General features: G+C 39.3%; 1 protein-coding gene across 10 annotated transcripts in view; it reads right to left on the bottom strand.

The window, feature by feature from the left end:
- Positions 1–381: 381 nt before the first annotated feature.
- The window catches only part of ABCB5 (ATP binding cassette subfamily B member 5), a 60,375-nt gene continuing 34,225 nt past the window's right edge, over positions 382–26,531 (bottom strand). For 4 of the 10 annotated variants that reach the window (XM_033079922.2, XM_033079914.2, XM_033079939.1 and 1 more), the window contains 16 exons: positions 25,669–25,872; positions 24,365–24,535; positions 21,851–22,012; positions 21,129–21,359; positions 19,080–19,226; positions 18,441–18,545; positions 17,512–17,589; positions 15,986–16,069; positions 13,873–14,076; positions 13,288–13,388; positions 11,864–12,004; positions 11,216–11,372; positions 9,025–9,222; positions 7,913–8,119; positions 6,783–6,929; positions 382–6,261 (listed from right to left, as the gene is read on the bottom strand). In XM_033079922.2, coding sequence (XP_032935813.1) covers positions 6,064–6,261; positions 6,783–6,929; positions 7,913–8,119; positions 9,025–9,222; positions 11,216–11,372; positions 11,864–12,004; positions 13,288–13,388; positions 13,873–14,076; positions 15,986–16,069; positions 17,512–17,589; positions 18,441–18,545; positions 19,080–19,226; positions 21,129–21,359; positions 21,851–22,012; positions 24,365–24,535; positions 25,669–25,872 — 2,535 coding nt within the window. In that variant the 3' untranslated portion in view covers positions 382–6,063. Of the gene's footprint in view, positions 6,262–6,782; positions 6,930–7,445; positions 7,575–7,912; positions 8,120–9,024; positions 9,223–10,951; positions 11,049–11,215; positions 11,373–11,863; positions 12,005–13,287; positions 13,389–13,872; positions 14,077–15,985; positions 16,070–17,511; positions 17,590–18,440; positions 18,546–19,079; positions 19,227–21,128; positions 21,360–21,850; positions 22,048–24,364; positions 24,536–25,668; positions 25,873–26,531 lie in introns of those variants that run through there. The other 6 variants (XR_004420078.2, XR_004420079.1, XR_004420080.1 and 3 more) reach the window with 6 other exon arrangements.

The following is a 26,531-nucleotide window of genomic DNA, read 5'->3' as shown; positions in this document are numbered from 1 at the left end:
TGTTTTCCTCTTTTCTGTAAGTGGGGCAGATATGACATTTTCCTCTTAGAAAAAGTGTATAAATGTGTTTATTTTTAAAAAACAATTTAAAATTGTTTAAAAAACAATTATGTAGTGATAGATCCAAAGATTAAATGATGGTGGTGGATGCAGACAAATTTTTCAGAATCAAAATACACTGTAACAATGTACATCTAAATTTATGAGTGTAAAACAATTGCACTGAGGCTGTAAGACACACACACAACACACACACACACACACACACACACACACACACACACAAAAAAAAAAAAAAAAAAAAAAAGCAAGCATCAATTAATGGAAAAGTTGTCCTAGGTCTCAAAGTATGTGTGAAATAAGAAATTGAAGAAAATAGTGTAAGTCTGTATTAGGAATCCTATTTGTTCTAACCCAAACTACATTACTGAATACAGAAAAATAAACCACATTGCAGATATCTCTTCATATTGTTCTAGAATAATAAAAGTCACCCATTAATTATAATTCTGTTTCCATACTCAGTGTTGCTGATATCCACTTCATTTGTAGTAAACATTCATTTGTAGTGGATTTATAACCCAACCTATTAGTGCTGTATAAAGTGATAGTTTTTTGATTGAGTTTGCTTTGAAGAAATGCACACACTGCATTGTCAGGGATATGTTCATATGAGCAACAGATGTGAAAACAGGAACTCATCATTTTTAGTGTGATTTCATAAAAGCCGTTATATGTAGATGTTAGAGACATCAGCTATTTTGGTTACTGAAAATGTTAACTTCTGGTTTAAAATTTTCCACATGCCATCCAAGAGGGAAAAAAATGCAGATGCTCCTAATCCAGTCATGGTTAAAAGTTGTTTCTTCTGCAACCTGTCCATTTCCTTTCAATTTTTGCATATTAAGGATAAATATTTCCTGTTTCCTGAATGTTTTTCCTTCACTCCAAAGCTTCTTGCACTGCTAATATCTAGAAGAGGAAAACTGGCCCTTGTTTACTGTGTAGATCCTTCACCTTCTGCAAAGCACTTGGCTGCAAGACTGGGCTCCCTAGTGCCTATGTGGAGATGCCTGGTGAGCCTAGGTAAGGATCTCCAAGAATTATTTGCAGGATTGATTAACTTAGGGATCTCTTTAAGAAAGATAAAACTCCCTTCACCTGATGTAATGCAAATGCATACTCTGACTAAAACCCGATACTCCTCATTTTGGTTTATGGTAAGAAATGGGCATTTTGATTTAATTCACTGTCTGTTCAGGCAGACATTTGGAAACAGGAGAGGCATGTCCTAGAGCACTTTAAAGACAATCTTCAGACCCAAATGTCTGTAGTTAAGTGGTAAGTGTCCCACAGAGTATAGCCATATTCTTATAGTGGTTGTCAAGGACATAACAAAAGGAACTATTCCAGGGATGATTGGCTGCAAGGTTTTGCTTTGGACAACATAGGACAGAGAGACCCGTAAAAATACATTCTGTTCATAAGGATTAGAAAGAAATGTGAATGTTACTCCTATGCAAAGAGCAGTGCAATGAAAAGTACATTGGTCAATTTAAACAAGTCCACAAAATCTATTAGTTGAGCTAACATGACTTTAAAACATCTTTCTGCGAAAGCATTCAGTAACCTGGCATCTTCAGGAGAATTACAGGAAGGCTTAGCAAGTTTGCTTTGGAGCTTGGGATACTGATGTCACTGAGCAGGAGGGGGATAACTCCAGCGGATGTCTGAGCTTCCCTAAGGGCACAACAAATTATTATTTCCAAATGGAAATATATGCCTCAGAAAATAGTTTCTGGACTTAACTGCTGATGAACCAGGTAGGCAGTAAAATGCTAAAATGAGATAATTGCTAGGGTTTCAGGTAGATAGGTGCTGCCTGCACTCTGAATAAGGCATAGCACAGAGGCAGATGAAAGCACTCCAATGCAAATGATTAATTTACTGAATGCAGTGACCAGTTTTCTCCTGAGAAATTTTTGTTGTTGTTTTGTTGAAATTTTAATTGTGGAAAGTAATCCTTTAGCTTTGCTGTTGTTTTTGTCACTTCCCCTCTCATCTCTTGTGTTTTTCACCAGGTCACATGGTACAGTATCTGTTGTGTGTGATAGGCAAGATGCTTGAGGAGGAAAAGAACAGTCAGGGAGAGCCATAACTCTGGAAAATCTCAGGGCCAATCTGTGGTGGAGCTTATATATAGGGCAGCTGGAAGGTGATAAATGATAACAAGGTAACTGGATTCTTCTACCTGTGCATCTAAAACTACCAGTCATTTATAAGTACCTAAGGATCAGGACTAAATCAAATATAAGCCCTTCAAGTGCATTTTGTAAGAAGAAACACTATGGATGCTGTTTGTGACCTTGTTGCCCATCTGTTTCTCTCTACATTGATGATCTTACAAACGATTTAATGTCTCAGACATGGAGAATATGTGTTTTACAGAGGTCTGGTTTGTCTGCATACAGCAGCAGGATTCACAGAAAGAGGTGAAGTACAGGCTTTCATCCATTGTTTTGTCCATTTTATTAGTAGTTTGGGTATAGTTCTAGTGATTGACAGACCACATTCCTCTAATATTATCCAAATCCATTAAGAAGCAGAAGAGTTTGGAAACACCTTGGAAAAGCTGCCACTGTATTTCCTGCTTCAGCAAGATGCAACCACATCTCCAGATAAGCTTTCTGAATTTTTCTGTTTTCTACGGAATCACGGGTTAGTTTGGGTTGGAAGGAACATGGAAGATCTCCACCATGGGCAGGCACACCTTCCACAGACCAGTTTGTTCACAACCCCATCCACCTTGGCTTGGAACACTTCCAAGGGTGAGGCATCCACTCTTCTCTGGCATGTCAGTGCTTTTCCACCCCCATAGTAAAGAATTTCTCCCTAATATCTCCTCTTAATCTACACTCTCAGTTTAAACCCATCACTTGGCCTAACACTGCACATCATTGTAAAAAGTCCCTCTCCAGCTTTCTTTGTCTTGTCTTAGGTAAGCTGTTTGTTTATCCTTGGAAAAGCTGAGTTCCCTGGGCAGAGTGCCCATGGTTGCAGGCTGCAGATGAGCCTTAATGGGGGCCAAGCTGGAGCATTGCTGTAACAAAACCACAGTTACTCAACCAAGGAGAACCACTTCTTCCCAGAAGGAACTCCATTTGCCCCACCCCTGGCAGTGATGAGGTGGTTTAGAATAACCTTTGGGTCCTGACCAGGCTCCCTCCTGGCTAATCCAAGAACGAACCCTGTCCTGGCCAGAACCAGAACATTCTTATAATTACATTTTTATGCTGAAATGTTTGTTCTGTGCTGCTTTATATCTCAGGTGTCAGAGTTAAAATTCTCCCCTAATCATGCACATGTGCTGGTGTTCCCCAAACATGCCCACAATATTTTGAGTCACTGCAGTTGTCGCTGGGTCTCTCATCCCTAAAATGACTGCCACAAGGATAGGGGTGAAGGGAACACATTGGCCTGTGCTTGTCAAGGAACACCAAAGGCCTCATTCATGACTAAAAGAGGAACACTTAGCTGGGACACTTGCCAGCACTGATCTAAGTCTCCTATGGAATTATTAAGATATGAATTCCTAGAAAAGAGAGTGAAGGCTTCAGAGAAGGCATTTAGAAGGTCTTTTGAAGGAAAACTGGAGTGTTTACTTGGTGGAGACACCAAATCCTCTGTTAGGGTTGATTCTTTTGATTTCTATATCATATAGGGCTCAGTGCTAAAATAGGCTTTTGACATACATTTCTGTCTCAGGTGTGCTTGTAATCAGAGCATAGCCAGTTTGAAGGTTCTATGGGCATATCCAGCCAGGAAGGTGACTTGAATAATCTGAAATAAACTATCAGAGTTTACTTGTAGTGCCTGCAAGCTGAACATATTTATATATTTATATCTTATGGAGTCAGTAAAGTCATCCAGCTCCATCTGTGCGCTAGTAGGCAGGCACAGCATGTCAAAAAGAATGGATACAATGCACACTGAAGTTACTTCCCTTTTTTATTTTCAAAATTGAGAATCAAAATCTTGTAATTTTAAATCTAGTGCAGAAACAAGTCAGGGAAAAGGGAATTAATTTGAGCCCACATTAGATAATTGGGAATGTAATAAGGGCAGCAGTTCCATAGTATGTGCCTATCACAAGAAAATAAAGAGATCACACAAGAGGGGTGCCTGAATGAATAAAAATTCTTCTTGAAACAGCCTCTGAGAAAAACTGTGAGGGAGAACAACTGTATTTATTTTGGCAAATCTGAGATCAGATTTCGTTCTATGTGTTTTATTCCCCTTGTAGGTCCTGATGCTGGAAAATAATTGAAATGAGCAAAGGAGATGGTAATTACTCCAAGTTTGTCTGCTACAATCTGGAAATTATAAAGTACTGCAGGTTGCTCCAGGCTATAAATCCTAGCCCAAAGCCACGTGCAAAGCCTTGGAAAATTAAAATGCTGCAATTGGGTTTACCCAGCCAAAAAATCCTATCTGCTGAGTCACTCTGACTACAGAGTACATAGTCTTCAACAGTTAAAGGATGTGTTGCAGCACCCTGAGGAATGTATCAGAGGAATAACAAATTATTAAAACACATGTATAAACAAGCTTTTCCAACACTTAAAAAAAAAATCTTTGAAATTGTTGATAGAATAATAGAATCATTTAGAATGGCAAAGACCCTTTAAATGATCCAGTCCAAATGTTAACCTATCACTATCAGGTCCACTACTAAACCATGACCCTAAGTACCATGCCTATTAAAAAGAAAGGAAGTTATATTGAAAATAACTTTGCCTTTTTCCTGTATTTTAAAGAAAAGCTGTTTACAAGGCTGATAGGAGTCCATGCCATTCTAGCTCCCCACAAAACTATTGAAATTATCTTGATGGATACAAAGAATGACAACCCTGTTAGGTTAGCATTTGAAAAATACAAAAAAATGGTATCTTCTATGTAGTTTATCATGATATGGAAAGGTTGTAACTATTATAATTATTGTCTGAAACAGAGTATTGAATATCCAAGTGATGCCTTGGGTTTTAGCTTTTATATTTTTCAAAATCTCTGCTGCTTAGCATGTAACTCTAAAACTTCATATTAGGTGTTAATAGGTGTTAGTAAGTTCTCTTCACAGGGTAGTTAGACAAAACAATTCCTTTCTAGCTAGAGATTCGAGGACAACTGGTACTCAAAAAGCATAAACAGTGAGGGAAAGGGGGCAAGCCAGGGATATGAGACTTCATAGTCTGGGGCTGTGGTTGGATAATTGACCTCAATAAGTAGATGAACCAAAACTTACTGAAGTGTATAAACTCATGACTGGGATCCACCTTGGATTTGATTTGGGTGTAGCCCCGGCCGGGGTCTTGCCCTGCCCAAAGCATATTCTTTCAATAAATACTTATTTTATTCCTTTTGCTCTGTCTAGTCTCTGTTCCAGGTCAGCCTTTCCAGGTAACACAAGAAATGTGTGAAGCACAGTAATAGGAGAAATGTGGCATAAAGTAGGGAAAAAACCAAGCCCATGCTTTAACATCCTTCTCTTTAATGCATTTTTTTTTTAAATCTCAGTTTTCAATAAGAATTGATACTCATCTTTAAATAAAGAAGACTTTATGACTTCATCTGGCTGGTGAAGAAACTCAAAGAGCAGCCCCAAGCACCAGGTTGTTGTTTATCTATGATGCTTAACTGCTGTCATACTGTTAGCACCTTGGTATATGGCAGCTGCAGTGGGCCAGGGTTTAAGGGGACAGGGAGAGCAGGATACCCACCTGAGCTGTGGGTGAGACTATACCAAGTCTGACACACCTCCAACTGCTCAACTCGTTCAGTCCCAAGGACTCCTCTGCACACCCTCTGTGCCCCAGCATCAGGCATGCCCTGCTCATCCCCATGGATGTGTGGGCCAAAGGCTACACTGGATACAGCAACGAGGCAGCAACACAGTTCCTGCTCAGTCAGCACAGACACAGCCAACAGGAACCCTCTGTACAGCTTTTCACATCTTCCCGTAAAAAAAACAAAACAAAATAAAAAACCCCAACTCAGCAAGTAGCACTAATTAGAGACTTGTGCATTTACAAGGGCGTAGTAGTGTCCTTCCTTTGCCAGTAGCTGGCTGTGGGTGCCCTGCTCGACCACCCTGCCGTTCTGGATCACCACAATGATGTCGGCTGTCTGCACGGTGGACAGGCGGTGAGCAATGACGATGCACGTCCGACCTTGCCGGGCGTTATCCAGAGCCTTCTGGACAATCTGCACACAGGGAACATGACAGTGCTGTTAGCACTTGAAAAGGCTTCCCTTGTCCTAGAAGCCACGTTTGATCTCTCACTCTCTTATCATCTGAATACATATCTCACAGATGTACAAGTCAGTGCTCACAGGAGACTTTACTCAACAGCATTTCTCACTGCGGTCAGTGAGCCTGAGCAACAAGGGTGAGACATGAAGGAGTGGGTTCTTGGGCATCCAGCTCGGGTCAGAACTCAAATTCAGTATTTACCATCAAATGCATCTGAGAGGAAGACAGCTGAGGAATGTCAGATTAATGTGGAGTTTTATACTTAAAGTTTCAGGGTTTTTTCTACTTTTCATTTAGCAAATATAAACAGCTTTCTAGTATAGTTCAAACCTTTCAGCTGGGAAAGCTACTGTGATACACCTGATTTGTTTTACAACTAAGCAATTGTAGCCTGTTTGCTCTATTTTTATTTGACAGAAAGCAGCTAGCGATGTACATAGGCATAAGTATTTCCATAATAATCATTACTCACCTTTTCACTTTCAGTGTCAAGAGCAGAGGTGGCTTCATCCAGAAGCAGAACAGCAGGATTACGAACCAGAGCACGGGCAATTGCTATTCTTTGTTTTTGACCTCCAGAAAGTTGCGTTCCTTTCTCACCCACACGGGTATTATATTTCTGGATGTTAAAAAAATAAAAAAGATCACCAGTGAATACTCTTAGAGAAGGAAAATTAGAGAAGTGAAATTTATTCATGGCTAGAAAAGTTAAGCATTTTCATCTTGAAAGAAAGAATAGTGCAAGTGGTTTTAAGAAAGCTAAGTCTTTATAAACATCACTAGTACAAGCAGTTATAAATACAGCCACATATATTCATACCCAGTCTGAAAATTTACTCCCTCAAAGGCTGGAATAGGTCTTGCATAGTGCCAGCAGTGAGGCATCCACAGAGCATATGATCATAAGATTAACTAACAATTTAATGCTTACTGACATATACACGAAGAATTTGATGCTGCATTGCTTGTGAATTAAGAATCTCAAACATTATTAGTAGTAATGAAAATTAAATATTTTTTTTATAACTTCAGTTTCAGGTACCCAGAACTACAGTGAAAATGAGCTATCAAAGCATTTTTCCTTGTTAGAACCAAATTCTTGTCAGGTATGAAGGTCAAATGCCATGCCACTTACTTTTGATTTACTGCCCCTTTGTATTTATTAAGAAACACTCCCTGTGCATATCCATTCAATTAGAAATATACTACTCTGACTACATTTTTTAGGAAAATGTCTTTATCAGAGTAACTTGAAGAGTTTCTGCTGTCAAAGGAAAAATATATAAAAAAATTATTAGGAGCACTTACTTACTTATACATAGAACATCCTCTCATTTCCCTCTCCCCATCTGCACTCTTCACCCCCCAAATATTCTGAGTTGTCTATCACTGTAATAGTGGAAACATTGGCTATTTTTTAACAAATTAAAAAGGATTTTTAGCTTGAAACACACTGACATTTTAAAACATAAAGGTTATTATGTTAGGGGAAACAAAACTGTTTATTTTTAATTTGATCTATGCAAGTGAGCACTACATTGATATCTCTATAACATTCCAAATATATGATCTCACTGTGAAGAAAACATCACTGTCTCTTACCTCTGGCAGTTTTTCAATGAAGGCATGAATATTTGCTGCTTTAGCTGCTTCTTCAATTTCCTCCTGACTAACCACCCTACTGTTGTCTCCATATTGGATATTTTCAGCAATGCTGCAGTCAAACAAAATGGGCTCCTGTGACACCAGGCCTAGCCTGGACCTCAGCCATTGTAAATGCAGGGATTTGGTGTCAAATCCATCTGCTAGCTAGAAAAAGCAAAAGAAACATGATGCCAAGCTGGGTACTGAGCTCATCCACACATAGAACAGGAATTCTAAGAGAATGCCCATCACATGTTATTTTACCAGATGCAATCAAGTAATTTTTTTTGCATGCTAAATGGAAAAGAACCAGCAGAATAGATGAAATATTTTCCTGCATTAGCATCTAATTTTTTGTTGTTTTTCTTCCGATTGCTAGCAGGCAGAAACAACATGCAGGTAACAGATTGTTCTTGCAGTCCTTCCAGCCCTGCTGACCACAAGAAGCACCTGGAAGCGCATGGGAAATCCTGTCCCTTAAGAAGCCGAACACAACAGTAAATATTCTCAGTTGTAGGTCTTTTGATCTTGCAACCTCCAAAGGAGGTGCCTTTTGACTTTTTATACCCATTAACAGGGGTTGCATCAAAAAGCCCATTGGGACCTCCTGATGGTGACACAATGACATCTATGTGAGATTACGTTTGTGTTATCTGAAACATGTATCTGTGTCCCTAATGTGTTAGTCCACATCAGCAAGAAAATTTACTCACAAGCAAGATACATCTGTGTTATGCCCCTGTCTGACCAGGGTGTGAGGAGCCCTGGGGAGGAAGTGCAGTCAGACATGGTCATTCCTTTCCCAGGCAAGATCTGTGACCTGAGGGAGCACACTGTGCCAGCATGGATGCACTGCTTGTACATGTGGGCAAATGCACAGGGCAGGCAATGACAGGGGTTTGGGGATTGCCTGCAGATCCACTGGAGACACAGCCTCAGTAACTCACAACTCTAAAAAAAGGCATCTCAACAGAGGGACTGACAGGCTTGTCAAAGGCCTCTGAAACCTTGGCAGATAAAGAGTTCTGTAGATTTAATTACTATTAATAGCCACACAAGTCTATTCTTACCACTTGTCCTTCCACAGGGTCATAAAATCTTTCCAGGAGTTGAATGGATGTACTTTTGCCACAACCGCTGCTTCCTACTAATGCCAGAGTCTGTCCTTTTTTAACCTTCACACTGAGTCCTTGCAAAACCTGAACTTCAGGCCTTGTTGGATATACAAAATGAACGTTTTTGAATTCAATGTTGCCTTCAAAATGGCTCTGAAAAGCAGTAGAGAGTTCACATGATCATATTAATATTTATTAGCCTTATCCATACCGACACTTGTTAAGACTTGGTTATTAAAGTGAGAGATCCAAGAAAGTTTGAGAAGGTGTTTTCAAAAGTGCTTTTGAAATTCCTTTAAATGACATATTGGACTGAGCATAGTATCTCTACTTATAGGATGTTCTGTAAGTCACTAGATCTTTGTAGTGACTTTTGGAGTTTTCTGCATCTCTTGTGTCTATTTTTCACTTCATGTTTGAAAAAAATAGCACAGAAGCACAGAATAGGCTGAGGTGGAAGGGACTCTCCAGGATCAGAGTCCAACTCCTGGCCCTGCACAGCGCCATTCCCAAGAGTCACACCATGTGCTTGGGAGCATTGTCCAAACACTTCTTGAACTCTGTCAGGCTTGGTGCTGTGTCCACTTCCCTGGGGAGCCTGTTCCAGTGCCCAAACACCTTCTTAAGAAAAATAGACAATATCCAGATTTTGCATTTCTAATATATTTAATAGAGCCCCCTGTACATGCCAGCAGCACTACTACGATGCTCTCACAGTAGGTAATAACCTAATTTGATGGACTCAAAACTTTGCTTTGCTAAGTCACAGGCATCACTGGCAGTTAAGTCCAGCCTATATTAAAAATGTTAAGTCTTATTTTAAGTTTTATCTTACTGGAGGTCTTCTGCCAAGCCTTTCAATGTCTTTGCCAGAGAACCTTGGTTCAAGAAAATATGCAAGCATGCTCAGAACTTTAAAGGCCAAAAATCCTGACTATAAGCTTGAATTTATAGAAAACTGGATTATGGCTTCCTGAGTAGGAGCAGCCATCTAAACCTACATGGGAGCTCAATTCTTAATTTAGATGAACCTGGATGTGCCGTTGTAATCCTTCCAGAACTTGTAAATTGAAAGCATTACATGTAGAAATTTGACAAGTGCTGAGATCAGCCTCCTTAATGACAATTTTGGTTTTGAAGTGAGGCTATTTGGGTGTTTTCTGGTTTTTACTTTTTATAGTTTTTTGCTTGCTGTGTCTTTCCTCCCCCAACTTCAGAGCAAACTAAATTATTCATCAAGCTTTTTTTGACTTCACAAGAGCACATCTTTAATTGTGGAAGTTTCCACAGATGGAATAGGATAGCTTTTGGCAAAGTGTCTCTTTGTAAAGGAACTAATCTCTTTTATTTACAAAATAATTAGAAAAATATATTAGTATTTAATTTCTCCTATAAACCCTTACAAAGACAAAAAACTTCTATTGGAACTGACATTACCAGTGTTTTCCTGAAGTCATTTACATTGTGAGATCAGTAGAATGGTAGAATGAAGTGTTTTTTAAAAATAATTTTGAGAAAAACTACCTTAAAGACCGCATTTTGTCTGAAACCCAGAAATAATATGGTCCTTAAATAAGTCAGTACCACCACTAAAGTACTGTCTGTCTTTTGACAGAACCACAGAAGTGGTTTGGGTTGGGAGGGGCCTTAAAGAACATCTAGTTCCAACACCCTTTCCATGGGCAGGGACACCTTTCACTAGACCAGGTTGCTCAGAGCTCCATCCAACCTGGCACTGAACACCTCCAGGGATGGAATGTCCACAACTTCTCTGGGCAACTCGTTCCACCCTCACAGTAAAGAATTTATTTTTCTAGTATCTTATCTAAGTCTACTCTCTTTCAGTTTGAAGCCACTCCCCCTTGTTCCCATCACTACATACTCTTGTAACAAGTCCCTCTCCATCTTTCTTGTAGGCTCCTTTCAATTAGGTCATCCTAATTCAGCATCCTTTTGTGACACCCTAAGGAAATAGGCACCTGTGAATACAATTGCCAGTAATAGATAATTACTAATTTAGTTTGTTACAACATTTTTTCCTGTTAAAAAGAACACTCCTTCAAAAAAAAAAAAATACACCCAAAACCCAAAGAAACACATCTCAAATATCCCCCAACCCCCCATGCAAAATGCCACCAACCCTTACCAATTTTTCACCTTGTTCACTGTAACTGTCAATAAGAGGTTTTTTGTCCAAAAGCTGAAAGATTCTTTGGGCTGATATTCGAGCTTTGCCATAGTCTGGTGCCATGGAAGAAGACTGACCAACATTCATAGCTGCAAACACGACAGCAGAGAAGACTCTAAAGAGTAAAGGACAAAGCATGATTAATTCTAGGTAGAACAATGCAGTCTTTTCCTACCATGTAAAACATACCTTCAGAATAAAGTTTTTCAGCACCTTTAGGATATGATATTTTTGGAACTACTCACACTCCAAGATGTCATCCAGGATTAGGAAGGTCAGCTTGTTCTCATAGCTGCTTTACAGCTGAACAGTGGTATCATATAATTTCTCTTTTTAACACCCTTTGCCTGGAAGGGCTGTCAAAGGGCAAAGGCTTCTCCAGAGCAGATGTGCTGAGCTTGCTATTCACTCTTGCTGTTACACTGCCCAAATATGCACCTTTGCCCTAAACAGCCCTTATGCCTAAAGAACACTCCCAACCAGACTGAATTCCTGGATTCCCATGCCCCAGTATCTTTGTAATTTGATAAAATAATTTACATGCATTGAAATCACTATACTGTGTACTGATTTTGATGATTTTTACATTTTATAAATTATACTCACATAAATACGTTTTCAAAGTTGGTCAGACAATTAGCAATGAGCCATGCTCCAAATCTGAAGGCTGCTGCATGAATAAAGTACTCTGAACACTGAGCTATTCCATAGGCAAATCCATAGAAAGGGGCTTTTTTCAGAGATTTTCTGATAAAAGAAGAGGCTTTCAATAAATGACTTATAAAAGACAAACAACAGACACTGGCTGGGGGATAGCCAGACTTCTGGAATAAAATTTTCAAGCAATCCAGCTCACTCCCAAAAACACAACAAATGAGCCCACAACACACACACTCACAAACAATCCTTGACGGACCCTAAGAGCCTCTGGCTTCATGACACAGAACCACCCTTAGGACAGAAAGCAATGACACCCTTGATCCTCAGTTATGTTAAACTAAATCCCCTTCCTTTGCTTTTATAGAGGGTGGGTCACTAGAGCAGTTAGTTAAAATGAAATAAGTTAATAACTACCCCATATGACCCATGGTATTAAGAAAACAAGCAGGCTCCAGCCTGGCCTAAGAGCTGCCTGCAGGCTTCCACCAGCTCATCCCATCTGAGCAGAGCAGGGACTCATTGATGGGCGTCCCCACAGGAAATCAGACTATGCCACTATTTCTCAATCTATCCCTCTGGAAAGGTTTCATTTTGTACAGCTAATTAAACACACACAGCGAATAAGAATCCGGTGAACTCTCTGTCCTCATTGTTTAGGATGCTCTCTGAGGAAGAGCAAATCTCTTTTCTAATCTGAGCTGTAAATCAGACCTGTGACAGTCCAAGCGAGCATCCTGCCCAAATCAGGGTTCTTAGCAGTTCACCAGACATTGAATTGTAACACTGTTTTGGCTGAGGACAGATTTTGCAACAGATCATTTTCAATTCCTTCTTTTACATTAGAAGCAATTTAGATTTTGGGCTATTTTATTTAAATAAAATGGAGCTAGAAAAATCTGGCAACCATGGTGATTCAAATGCATTTCAGTAGAGAAAAGTCAGCAGGATGTAGTGGATCAAACAAGGGAAATGTATGACTGTATTTTCAAGGTTTAAAGCCATATGAAGGGAATAAAACTGGTTTATGTTATAAAGGGTGTGGTGCAACGGTCAGTTCCTAAGTTAAGTAGTATCAATGCAAAACTCTGATAAGGAGTGAACATATATTGTAGACAAACACAATATTCTGTAGCACATATGCAAAGAATGTAGTTTATAAAATGTTTGTATAATAAAAGACAAATCCTTCGAAAGTTTTTTTCACTCTGCACTTAAGAATGTATATTAAAATATAGAGACTATACACATTTCAAAGCGATATGAACAGCTACTGATATTCTTCCCAGACTTTTGGGTATTGATTAGGTTCCAAGAATGGTATTTACAGTAAATCTGAAAGACTAAAGTGTACTGTAAAGAAAAAAACCCACCTATATGTATGATTCAAACTAGCCACATATCTTTCATAAAATGCTTCTTCCTTGGTCAGTGAAGCTACAGTTCTTATGTTTTCAACTGTTTCTGTTGAAATCTAAACAAAGATATTAAACAAATAAGAGGTACAACTCCTATTACTCTTACAACTGTAATCTGCAAGATATCTTCTGAACACTTGATTTATGCTCTAGCATTTTTTATTTCAGATCAGAACATGATTGCTTAAGAGTAGGGATCAAGGTAAGGAAAGTCCTGAGAAATGAAAATATTCATAAGCAGTGTCTTCCCTAGCCCATGGGTTGTGGCCCTTATTAATTAAACCCAATTTAATAAAATGGGGGACAAGCACTAGAAATCTGGACACAGCTTGCTCTTTTGCATGGACTGCTTCTGTCTCCTGGAAGAGCACTATCAGGTGAATAAAGACAGTACTCTGAAACTCTTGAGCACATTAATGGCTTGCCTTTATGACAGAATAAGAAGGTCTTGGACAATTGATTCAGCTATAATATAACTACACTGTCATCCTTAAAAATGATTTCACACAAGAGCTCTGTAATTAAAATTAAAGAACTTACTCTTCCAGCCTCTTCCAAAGCTTTTTGGTCTTCTGCAGCATGGCCAGCCATAGAGCTGGCATTCACAGCATTTGCACCAGCAACAAAAGGAATGCAGGCCAGGACAAGCAAAGTTAGCTGCCAGCTATACACAAATGCAACAACGATGGCAGTCACAAGGGTAACGACAGTCATAGTCATCAGTGCAAGTCGACTTCCAGTTGCCTAAGAAACGCCCCAAATAAATATCATTAGATTTTTCTTTTTGTAGCTTAAATTACTACTTCAAATTGCTGTAGTCAAGGTCGAAGGTTTGGCTGGAAAAGGAAACCATGTGCAATCACGTGTGTGGACATTATGTACCAACTTTGGTAACCATCCCTGGAGATTCCTCACACCTGCCAGCATACAGGCCTTCAAGAGGTGTTAATGTAGTCTAGAGAGTTGGATGTGACAGTTGTCCAATGAAATGTATCTAGGACTTCAAACACTATCCAAGGTAGAGAAAATTGTGACCACTGTGACAGTAGGGTGTGTTGGCAGCTAGATGTCCAGTGTTAGGAAAGAGGGGCTTGGTTGTAACAACATCCGTCCACTGAGACCCTCCACACTAACAATGGGGGAAAATATTCATCCTCAGCTTCTTACATTGCTGCACTTGAGGTTATGTTCTTAAAGAAAAGGAATCTGAATTTGGCCACCCAGCAGAAATGCTTTATCTCAGCGGGATAATGAGTAAGAAAGATTAACTCTGACTGAGGAATTCTCATCTCCTCCCAGCCTGTATAACCTTTTCATAAAAAACTCTTTAAAATGAGAGTTGATTAGTATCCAGCATATGGGTGGGCTCTGATCTGCAGAAAGAACTTCTGCAAATAGCCCTGTGGAAATAGTTCATCTTCCAGAGTTGTGACGGTAAAAACAAAAACCCTTGGGTGGGAAGCAAATATTCTTTCTTTTGCCAAAGGCTTTCCTGCCCTGAAAAGACTTTTCTTGTTCAATAAATTTAAAATATTAATTAAACCAATGCCAAGGTGAATTGTTGCCATATGTTCTAGATGTTTGCACATAAAGATGGATTTGGAAACTTCAACCAGTGCAGCATGAGGCATGGTACTGACTTACAGACATCTGGAACTCCAGAGAACACAATAGCTCTGGAGACCCATTTGTGCCCTTTAGTTGTTTTTTGAAGTTAGGAAACTGTGTGCACCCCTCCTTTTTATCGTCCTGACTGGGTGATAGACTTCATTGCCACTGAAGCAAACAAACTTTAAAAGATAAAAATGACTAAATTTTGTCAAAGACTATTTTATCCCTGCAAGCCCACAATGAAGGAGGGCTGGAGAGAAAAAAGAATATGAAGACTGAAAAACGTAAGGATTAAAAGATTGGTGATGTACAAATATGAAGGGAAAAAAAACCACACTAGTAAACTTTTCCCCACAAGTCCTGCAGTGATTTTTTCCCCTGCAAAGAGACAGGAAGAAACAGAAATGTTTGGCAGACTGTCAGCTTCTGCTGATGAGGTGAGCAGTTGAAGGAACTGTGCAGAATCTGCCATATTCTCTTCCAAGTGGCCACCTCTCCTACACCAGCTTCTTGAGTAGTTCCCCTCCTTGGCCATTGTCCCTCCATGGTGCTTTTTAATTATGCTGATCTATTTCTCACTGTTTTGTGAAGCACATTTTGTGGCAGTGGGAAGAATTCTCTTCACTGAGGCCAGTAAAGGTTTGTATCCTCTACAAATGCAACCTCTGTGGCATTCAGGTGACACCCATAGCAGGATGTAAAAACCTGGGGTCCAGTGACTGCGGTCCAAGCATGCAAGCAGATTTCACTTTGCATGGTGAAATGGTCTACAGTTATTATTATATATTTAGCTTAAAGACTTGCAGAGAGGTACATGAAAGGCGCATGAACATCTGATGGGTTTTTGATGGTTGTTGTAAATTATCAGCTGGGAAACCATTTCCAGTGTGTCTCTAGTATGCTATGTGAATGCATCTGCCAGTCTGTGGGGGTAGATTTCCTACTTTGTTTTCTGAAACAATCTTGGAGTTCCTTGCCAATTGCAATTAATATTTGTAAGGAAAAAGACATTTAAAAAATACACATAAAAGAATCAACATACGCCTTTAACTTGGGAAGCGTCTGTAGCAAGACGAGTTAGAAGAATACCAACAGCATTTCTCTGGTCATCATACCATCCAATCTCCTGCAAGAAAAGATACTGAATTTTGTTTCAAAAAATTACATGAAAGTACAAAACATGATGGCTAACTAAGTATTCTCTCTGTGTAGTCAGCATTTCCAAGTACAGTAATTTCACGATTATAAGCCACACTGAGTATAAGCCGCACTTCTGGGTTTCAGCAACTTTTCATTCTTTGTCCATATAAGCACCGCACCTGATTATAAGCCGCACATTACAATACAGAGTGTGATAAAAGGTATCTATTATATTGCCATCTGTTGAGGGTGGGGGCAGTGATCCTTATCTCAACGGCAGATATTCTGTTAATGGGCCATCCATTGAAACCAGAAGGGGCATTGTTCTTTATCTTTTCACACCCCATCCTTCTTCCAAGAGTCATTTTCTGTTAATGGCCCATTGAGTCCCACTGTGGGACTGATAAAATTACTTCATCCCATTGGAAGTTGCTCCAGCCAGGGGGAAGAGCCCAACATTTCTTATCAAGATAAAGACAGAGGTTTTGGGACACTAAGGGAGCCCCTTTCTCCACTGGACTCCAGAGGAAAACCGGATTTCTCCACATCACCACAGGACCTCTGGAGGGAAACTGTACCTTCAACAGGAGCACTGCTTCAACTGAATCACATCTGTCACTGCAGGAGGATGCAGCCACCATTTAATGGGACTGCTACCAACACCCTGCCTGACGGGGTGTCAGGTTGTACTCTGACATTGTCAGGGTTTGGAGTTTGTTCCTTTGTAGTACTGTATTTCTATTTTAATTTCCCTAGTAAAGAACTGTTATTCCTAATTCCCATATGTTTGCCTGAAAGCCCCTTGATTTCAAAATTATAATAATTTGGAGGGAGGGGGTTTACATTGTCCATTTCAAAGAGAAGTTCCTGCCTTTCTCAGCAGACACCTGTCCTCCAAACTAAAACAGCAACTTTTTGTTCTTTGTCCATATATAAGCCGCACCTGATTATAAGCCGCACTTTGGGTTCGCACCAAAGTTTTAGTCAATGTGGTGCGGCTTATAATCGTGAAATTACTGTAAATGAAAAGAAAAAGTTTAAAAAATATTATTCTTTTGTGGACATCTAATTGTTCATAATCAAGTGATCTTGGCTGCGATGTTTTCCTGAACATGCCTATATAGAAACTTTTATTATAACCCCTATTTTCTTAGACATTCCTTAGTTCTGAAGAGGTTAACTATTGTCTTACAAATCACCTATCCCATCAGCTATAGAATCATAGAATATCCTTGGTTGAAAAGGACCCACAAGGATTTGTCCATACAGAAAGGAAAGGAAGCCTTTTCGTTTGCAAACACTGTCGTAGAGCTCTTTCTTCTGATCACCAATTTACTGTCTTCTGGTCCCTTTCAGCTATTTCCATGAACACATGGGTTCTTGAGCACACCCACTGCTCTCTCGATATCCTAACTGCCTGATTCATACCTGCTGAAGTAATGCCCTGAAGGACAAAGAGCGCAGCCTCATTGTTAGGGCTTCCCCAGACTTCCCAAACATGATTCCCTGCAGGAGGAAAAAGAGTCACATTTTCTCATCTGATGCTGTAGTTCTGTTTATAAATCTGCACAACAAAAGCAATCACACCAAGAAGCACAACAAAAGCCATCACATCTACAACACCCCCCATGAATATAGGTGTCCTGGGAAAAGCATCATTCACATTCCTGAACCTGAAACTTGATTGTCTCACAGAAAGGAAGCAACATAGCACAGAAGGCATCTATATATTACATACTTGTATCACAACCACCTAAGCCAAGGGGAAGTAAACTTTTCTGGTCAAACTTGCACACACAGAGAGCAGCACTGCAAGATAAATCAACCTGTCTGGTGGCTGGTCTCCCTACCCTGTGACCAGAGACATTCTTTACAGCAGTCATACTGATGGATTTTTATGATATGGACATCAGTGAATACCAAGTGTTTTCTGCAAGCTTTAAAGCAGTCATAAGAGGACAGCAAATGATGGAATTTACTCAATGGTTTGAAAAGCACCTTCTGCAATGGAAAGAGTGAGTCTGCTTTATACTTACTTTGGCAAGAGCCTATAGCCTAGTCAGTGAGAAATATCAGTATTAACTTTGACTTTTAAGGCCAGACCCTCAGCTTTGATTTCAATCATGCTGAATTAACATTGCCTTCACTGGATTATTTAAACCAAGAGCAAGTACGGACATATGCCTTTAGGTAAACATTAACATTAAACCTATATATCTCAGGAAGATCCTGGCACTTGTGCATATTTTTGTAAGCTCTGATTGGTGTCTAACTTCTCAGATTGTGTTCATAGGAGTTATACCTGCAGCCTGCCGGAGAGTTCAGCACTTTTAAGATTTCAGTGTAGTGACACTTACTTGGATTATGTATGCTGCTAAGATAATCACTCCAAGTAAAAGAAATATTAAAGAAAGCACCACAGTGTTTTTACTCCTTTTTTCTGGATCTGTTTCTTGAAAAGCCTATGAAAAGGAAATAACCCACAAAAATGAGTACATAGATAAGCATCCATTACATTGGCCAGCCTTCACTTCAAGAAGCTTGACTACTTTAATTTCTTTTAGCAAGTATCCCGGATCCTGAAATCAGTCTGCAGTCAACTTTCTGTTGAGGACCCAGTAGATAGTCCAGCTTTCCATCTAACCTACATTGCACTAATTTGTTCTCCCAAAGCCATCAATGTTCCACCTTTCCTCTGCTACTTAGATGCAGTTCCACCATCCTCTGCTTCTAGAGAGTCCCTTCAACATTTTTCAATGGATGTATTTATGCAAGTTAATCCCACTCAGAGACTTACATGGAAAGAACTGAGTGGTTGAGCATGAGGAAAGCTCAGGAATGCAACTTCTAGTTGCAAACCGCCCCCCCCAAACAAAACAGAAAAAACCAAAAACCACTCCCCAGAGAAAAAAAAATCCACAAACAAAACATAAAGCAACTCCCCGTCAAAAAAAGAAAAAAAAAACAAAAAGAAGAAAAATCCCCCAAAAACTTACCCCAATGATTTTTCCAAATATAACAGCAAATGTAGGATTGACTGCACCTATGACAGCAGCAGCAATCATTCCCAGCAGTACAGAGAAACACTCAGGTTTGTTCAGAGCCAGGATTTTTAGGTAAGGCACTGCAGGGAGATTTTCTTCCTACAGGAAAAAGTTGTAAGTTTTCCTTGGAAAGCTGCAGAACATTAAACCTTGAGCAGTGAACTGTCTTGGTAAGGTGTTGAAAGCCCTCTGTGTGCACTCCAAACTTGGTGGATTTGTTGCTTTGCTCTTTCATGTCCTACAGCATCAACTGCACTGTAAAAATTTGGAGGCAAAAAACTTAACAAAAGGCTAAGTCATGAGGGAAGGGCCAGGACAGTTCACTGAAAGTCAGATAAGACAGGTCACCATGAATGGCAACTAACATTTCAATCATTATAAAGAACTGAAAGTCTCACATTTCAGAGGACATAAGAAATCCCTCCAATTCAGCTAATTATCAGTGTGCTGGTAATAGAACAATTGGGTAGAGAGGTAATTTTTCTCTTTGGCAAACTATATCCAATGAATTATTACCAAAACCAGGAATGGGGCATTTGTTAGAGTCAGTTAATGTGTTTGCACTTTGAAGGCACAAAAAAAAAAGTTCTGTCTTGCTTTATCTCTTTATTTAAGTGCCTACACCTCCCAAGGGATATTTCCGGAAAAAAACAAATAATAAAAACATCAGAAATGAGACAAAATATTAGTCAGGATTATAAGCAAGTTGCTCTTGCTTCCTGGTTATTTCATCCTGTATTTTAGATGCTGAATGAGGGTGGCTAACCCTCAGCTATAAAAGTGGGCTGACCTTTTCTGAAATAATTAGAACTGCTGGATGTTCAACTTCTTAATTTGTTCTGAATGCAATGAATATTTTATTCTTGAGCATGAACACCCTCTACTTCCTCTGAGGTCTTGAGCAGTATTAATATACAGCCAAAAAGTATCTTTTGAAGTTACATGACTTTTTATATGGTAATGCGAATGGGTCCAGCTCATTCTTCCTTTTTGAAATATTCATTAGCTGGAAGATTTCTTTTAGAGAGGAGGAAAATCTATAGATAAAATTATACTAAGAATTTAATAATTTAAAATATTATTAATTACAGATGTGATCCTAACTTCCACAGATTTAGAAGAATTAATGGTTTGACCTTGGAATTTATATTTTAATTCTTCATTTCAAAGGTCTTGAAATCAAAAACTCCAAAACTAAACAAAAACTCAAGCACCCTTAATATGCCAAACCACTCTTCCAATATGTTTCATGAAAAAAGTACTACAAAATAGGAAACAAAATCAAGTTTATTTTGAGCTGCTCATCCCAAGTCTGATCGAGAATGCACTAGAAATCTGCTCTTTTTGATGCTATGAGCAAGTTTTATTCAACTCTGATGAAACAAAAAAATTTTCCTTAACCTCAAACTTCCTATGTGACTTTTATTGATGTATGACATATATCAATGAAGATGTTCAATCTGTAAAAATCCTGCAAAACTGAAGCATACACTAAAACAGAGAGAGTAATGGCTCTTTTAATGGAATGCTCTTCAAAATGTCAGGGTTTTGATTATTTATTTTTTGCTGGACATAAAGGTAGTATGATACTCCAAACTGCCTTCAGTTTGGGTATGCCCACTCCAGGGATTATATGATCCAGCAGTATTTGCAACACTAAGTATCAGGGAGTAAAGAATCTTGCAAATGAAATCTCATAACTAGTTTTAATTAAATAGAATTAAGACATCCGTACCACTGAAATAGTACTCTAAAATTGTGCAAAGCAATGTGACAAATCAGTAGCAATTTTTTTTCCAGTTCTACATTAACCCAGTAGTGTTAAAATGAAGATCTTTGTTAAGACAGATTGTCCCCAGATACTCAGTCTGGTGAGTACTGACTGCAACAGCACCAGAGTAAAAGGTTGCATGAAAGCCAGCTATCTAAAAGTAATCCAAGTTGTGTGCTTTTTTCTTTTTTTTAATAATTAAAATTCTAAACTGAAGTTCTAATACCAACCTCCACCTCCTTTTTTTTCTTCTTTTTTCCAAAGGGATTTTTAGATGACCTCCTCTTGCTCTTATATCTGCTGGATCTTCTTCGAATGCTGCCTCTCTCTGGTATCACAGATGTTTCAAAATGATCTTGAAGAATCAGCTCTTCCATATGATTTTTTTCCTCATATTCCTCAGGTCCTGTGCCTTCACTATCTTCTGATGTGCCATCATCTTGAACATCATTGCCACAACCCTAGTGAGAATTCAGGATATACAGATACAGGGCATTTTGAGTAGAAAGAAAGAAATAAATGTATTTTTTTTTCTCCTCATGAATACTGCTGTTTCAATTGTGTAGTAATTGTAATTGTGTAGTTGTCTATAGGCCACATATTTCAGTCTGCAATTGCATAGCAGGAGACTATTTAATTCTGATTTTTCCCTCTCTTTTCCTTTAAAGCAGTCTATGGAATCCACCTGGAATCTAACACCTCTGTGGTTATGCCATAATTATGCAGTCTGTGCCTTTAACTCACTTATGTTTTTGACATATTGGATTGTGTAAATATGAAACACATATGGGCAAAACCCCCAAGAATTCCAAGCCTGTGTCTGTGCCCAGACTAGAATAACTGAGCAGCTGCCAGCTGGATAACATGCAGAAACTAGAGGGAGCAAACAGCTCCACCCACCATTTGACAACTTTGTGGAATGGAGAAAGAAAATAAATAAATTTGCCCTTACCTGCTGCATTACAAGGGAATAGTAGATGCCTTTCTGCAGCATCAGTTCACTGTGTGTCCCCTGCTCAATCACAACACCTTTCTCAAATCCAGCAATAGTGTCAGCAGTCCTGATGGTGGACAGTCTGTGAGCAATCACAATGGTGGTACGACCAGCCCGAGCCTTGCAGAAACACACAAAACCCAGTTACAGTTAAACTGGGCCAGAACACAGCACAGAAATAAAGTTACTTCAGTCACCTCTAATATATAGTAAATCAAAACTTTAAAATTACTTTTCTTTCTTTTAAGAGCAAAGATTATTATTCTTTCTGGGTTTTGTCTCCTTGTTTAGCAGTCTAAGGACAGTTTCATCTGACTAATTTAGCTAAAGAAAACCACATTACTCTTTTTAGACAACAAGTGTTAAAGATCTTAATTAAAATTTATTTATTATTTGACTTTTTATAATACTTGAACTGTTTGAGCTAAAGTTGCTCACAAAATGCTTCCATATGAATACAAGCACGATGGGGAGATGTCATGAGAATAGTTAGATCTTTCTGAAAAGAAAGCTAGGATAGCAAATATAGAAAGAGCAGATCTTTATGTACTGTCCCTGCAAATTTTTGGAAGTACAACATCAGCATAATTTCTGACAAGAATCTGCAGGAAATCAGAGGAGCAAACTTTCATCAATAATGGGTTTGAGCCACTCCCTTCTGAAACAAACTTATTTGACAATAATCCTGCTGGGATTCGGCAGGAAGAGCTGCTGAAGTCTCAACTGCTGGTTCTGTGCTCCAGCCCTCTCCAGCTCCCTTTCACAGACCGGTGGCACACACAGCCCTCGTGCAGCAAATGAACACAGGCCACCTTGTGACTGCTGGAGAGGCTGGCTGCCCTCCACCCTGAAGCCTGGAGCAGGTGGCAGCTTGGCAGGAGCAGAGATCCAAGGGAACCTCATGCAACAGGTATGTTCTGTGCTCCTGGAACCTGCTGGAAGGTTCTTGCTGCAGAAGTTGTACGTTGTATGGGCTCTGGAACAGGGGCATGAAGAAGATGAGGCCATCTGCAGTAAAAGGATTGCTTCCATGGAGATTTAAATTCTTCCCCCTACACCAGCCATTCTCATGGACCTGATGCAAGTCACTCCCAAGAAGTTGCCACAGTGTGGTTTTTATGCCTTTATGCCTTCACCACTGCAGCTGGGAGCTGTGATCAAACTAACAAAATCCTTTATAAGATGCAAAGTTATCTGAAAAACAGATGGCTACAAGGAGCTGCTCATGAATGTCCAGAAACAGTGAGTGTTCACGAGGTTAACTCTGCTCCTCAGCTGTAAAAATAATGAACAATAGTAGCACCACTTTTTCCACTCAGGGATGTCGAAAAGAAATTTGGAAATCTCATTAGGGGACTACACTGATGGACATCAAAAAGCTGTGAAAAGATGACTAAGTTATGATTCAGGGCTCATTTTGGTGTGTTCTGAAAACATGAAGAGATGAGAAAGAGTTCACTTAATTGAGTGACCTCCCTCTGTGTTATGCTCTAAATGAAGCTTCTAGAAAAGCAAAGTGCTTGATTACAAAGTTTAAAAAAAAATGCAGAAGAAGGATTATATGAATATTATTTTTGCATCTACATGTCACCTCAATACTAATATCACTGTAATGACATGAATATAACAGCTGCACTTTACCTCAGATTTAAACTGACTAGCAAGTGAAGATGACAAAGTCTGTATTTCCCTTGAGCCATACTGGTAATTAGTATCTCTCTGCACAACTACTGAAATGAAAGGCAGTATTTTTCGCTTAATTTAAAAGAATGCATTAAAATAAATATTAGACAAAAGAAAAAAACATTCAAGCCAAATCATGAAGTTTTTTCAGTCAAAGACTATGGGTTCCACTCTATGTTGATGGAAACTGCTGATGAAGGTGGGCTGTGAGGAAGGTATTGTATGCTGATCAGAGACATGGATACAAGATCTGACAGCTCTGCTCTGCAGCAGTACCCACCCTAGAGCTGTGAGGCTGATAAAAGCAGGAAAAGAATGAAAATGGCTAAATCCCAAGAGCTTTCTGAATATTATGAAGTAACTATTCAATAAAGAACTAATACTAGAGATTTCAGTAACATATATTTTTCTATTAATCCACCAGAAAAAGGCTATTCTGTCCTCACACCTTGCCTTTATAGGATACCATCAATATTTGACCAGCAAATGAATAGTTATTATTTGAGAAAGGGAATTCAGGAGACTTAGGTTACACTTTCATATAACTAAGTATTTTAATTAATTAGTAATAACGCAAAACAAAACCCCCTAAATAATCAAATCCGATTTTCAATAAAATTTTTGATAGTTCAAACTCCCTGTTAAAACACTGAAACTGAGCATCCATCCGAATTTTATTTTCCAGTGTTCTTGATTCTGATGGAGATCTACACTGAAAATCGTACATTAATTTTTCTGAAGCACTTGTTTCACTTTTTCATGGCAGGTGCTAGCTTCAGTGAGTCCTACCTTATCAAGAGCTGCCTGCACTATGGATTCACTCTGAGTATCTAATGCAGATGTAGCTTCATCCAGAAGAAGAATCTTGGGATTTCTTGCTAGGGCACGGGCAATAGCTATTCGTTGCTTCTGGCCTCCACTCAGCTGAGCCCCTCTTTCACCCACCATGGTGTTAAATTTCTGATAAAGGAGAGAACAGAAGTTGTGAGACATCTCAAATACTCACTTCTCAGTGCAACACCAAGTGCTTATCTTCTAGAATATGTAGCTTCTTCCAGCTGACTTGAGCACAGACAGAGCAAACTTGGAAGGACATCCATCCAACTGGCCCTTAGCCAAACCCTCCTACCCCCACATGTTGTGCCTGCCTAACTTTGAATTTATGTTTCTCTAAAGATCTTTATTGCTCACTCAGTGCTCCAAACCCTGGGGTTTCTCAAGACAAGCCTGTTAAAGAGCTCTCTATATTTTCTGAGGAAGGGTTGGAATTATAGGGACACACCAAGAGTGTGCCTCTTCTGATTCTGAGACCACCCCCCTTGGAGCCATGGTTTGGTTCCTACTGACCATATCACTTACTGTAAAGTGACATGTCTCAAAGTCCATTATAGTTTTTCATTATATAGCTATTTAAGAGTAAATATAATCCAATCACTCTTCCTGAGAAGAAGGAACCTTGGAACAGATTGACATGCTTGAAATGGCACGCGCTTGAGAGATGGAGCCAAGCTTTCTAGTAAAAGGATTTGAAATCAAATCCCAGGTGGGCAATTTTCCCACATTTTTTAACTTCAGGAGCAAAGGGAAGGACTTATTATCCATTTATGAGGATGAGTTTAGATGCTTGACCTTGCTTCTCAGCCCCACCCTGAAAGGAGTACGGCGTCTACTGCTGAGAGGGCTCAAAGCTGCGAATCTCAGGCAAAGGGAGAGTTCAAGCTTGTAGCTGCTAAAAGGGTCTTGATTCAGGGCATACTTATTAACTTCCACCCACTCCCCCCATTTAATGTGAATGTACAGATAGCTCCTGACAAAGGGCTTAGGATTTCTGGTTCTTCTTTTTAAAAGTCAGTTCTTCTATGCCTCATGAAATGGGTAGGAATGGCAATACAGCTGTGAAGCTTCCTTTCTCCTGAGTTAAGGCACTGGCATTTTTTCCCAGACTCCAGCACAAGTCCTTTGAGAGCAACCAAAGGCAAAATATTTAGCTGAAAAACTCTCTAAACTGAAAGCTGCTGGAGGCAATAAGTATATTTTGAGAAACTGTAGTACAACCTCTTGCTCTTACACTCTAAGTAAATTAATGAACTTACATCAGGCAGTCTAGATATAAAGTCAAAAGCATTGGCCTCCTTGGCTGCTCGCTCAATTTCAGCATCAGAAATGTCTTCTCTGCCATAGCGAATGTTCTCTGCTATTGTGGTTGCAAACAAAACAGGCTCTTGGCTCACAATGCCAATATTTTCTCGTAGCCACTTTGTATTAAGGGTCCGAATATCCCGACCATCTAAGGTAATCTGAGAGGAAAAGAGTGTGTCAAAGAAGTCAAGGAAATACTAGGTTCATAATAAAGGAATTAATTACTCTTACTTAAATGAAGTATCAGCCAGAAGGTCGAGAAAAAAATTTGTCTCTAATAGAAATCTATGCTGAGGGAGAGGCTACAACTGCAGTTTTTCCATCCATTGCACAAGCTGGAAAATGATGAGAAGTGGCATAAACAGAGAAGAAATTGGGGCTTTTTTTTTTTTCCTGTCTGTTTTCCCCCATAACCATCCTGTCTGAGTCGGCTAAAGAATTTTACAGCTTCCTTGCACGCTTTTTACATGATTCTCAAGCCCCTATGCCAGTTTGATGTCCTCACAGTTGTGTGACACAATTATCTCTCTGGCTGGGCTTTACACCAGATCAAAGAGAGTTCAAGCTGACTAAAAGGAAAGGGAAAGTTATTTTTAACCTAGGTAATTTACAGTGTGGTCATATGAACATTGGCATTGACGCAGCAAAATGAGGCATATAGGGGCAGAAATGAACATCCACAAGAAAACTAAGAAAGAACTGTGTTTAAAACAGCTGCCTTGACACCTTCTATATTGATAGTTCAATCTTTCATATTTGAAATGTTTACTTACCTTCAACTAGTAGTAGCAACTATTAAGTAGCATCCTTCAAATAT

This window comes from Catharus ustulatus, chromosome 1 (assembly GCF_009819885.2).
Source record: "Catharus ustulatus isolate bCatUst1 chromosome 1, bCatUst1.pri.v2, whole genome shotgun sequence".
Lineage (NCBI taxonomy): Eukaryota > Metazoa > Chordata > Aves > Passeriformes > Turdidae > Catharus > Catharus ustulatus.
Note: the sequence above shows the minus strand (reverse complement) of the source record. Positions and strands in the feature narration are given on the sequence as shown.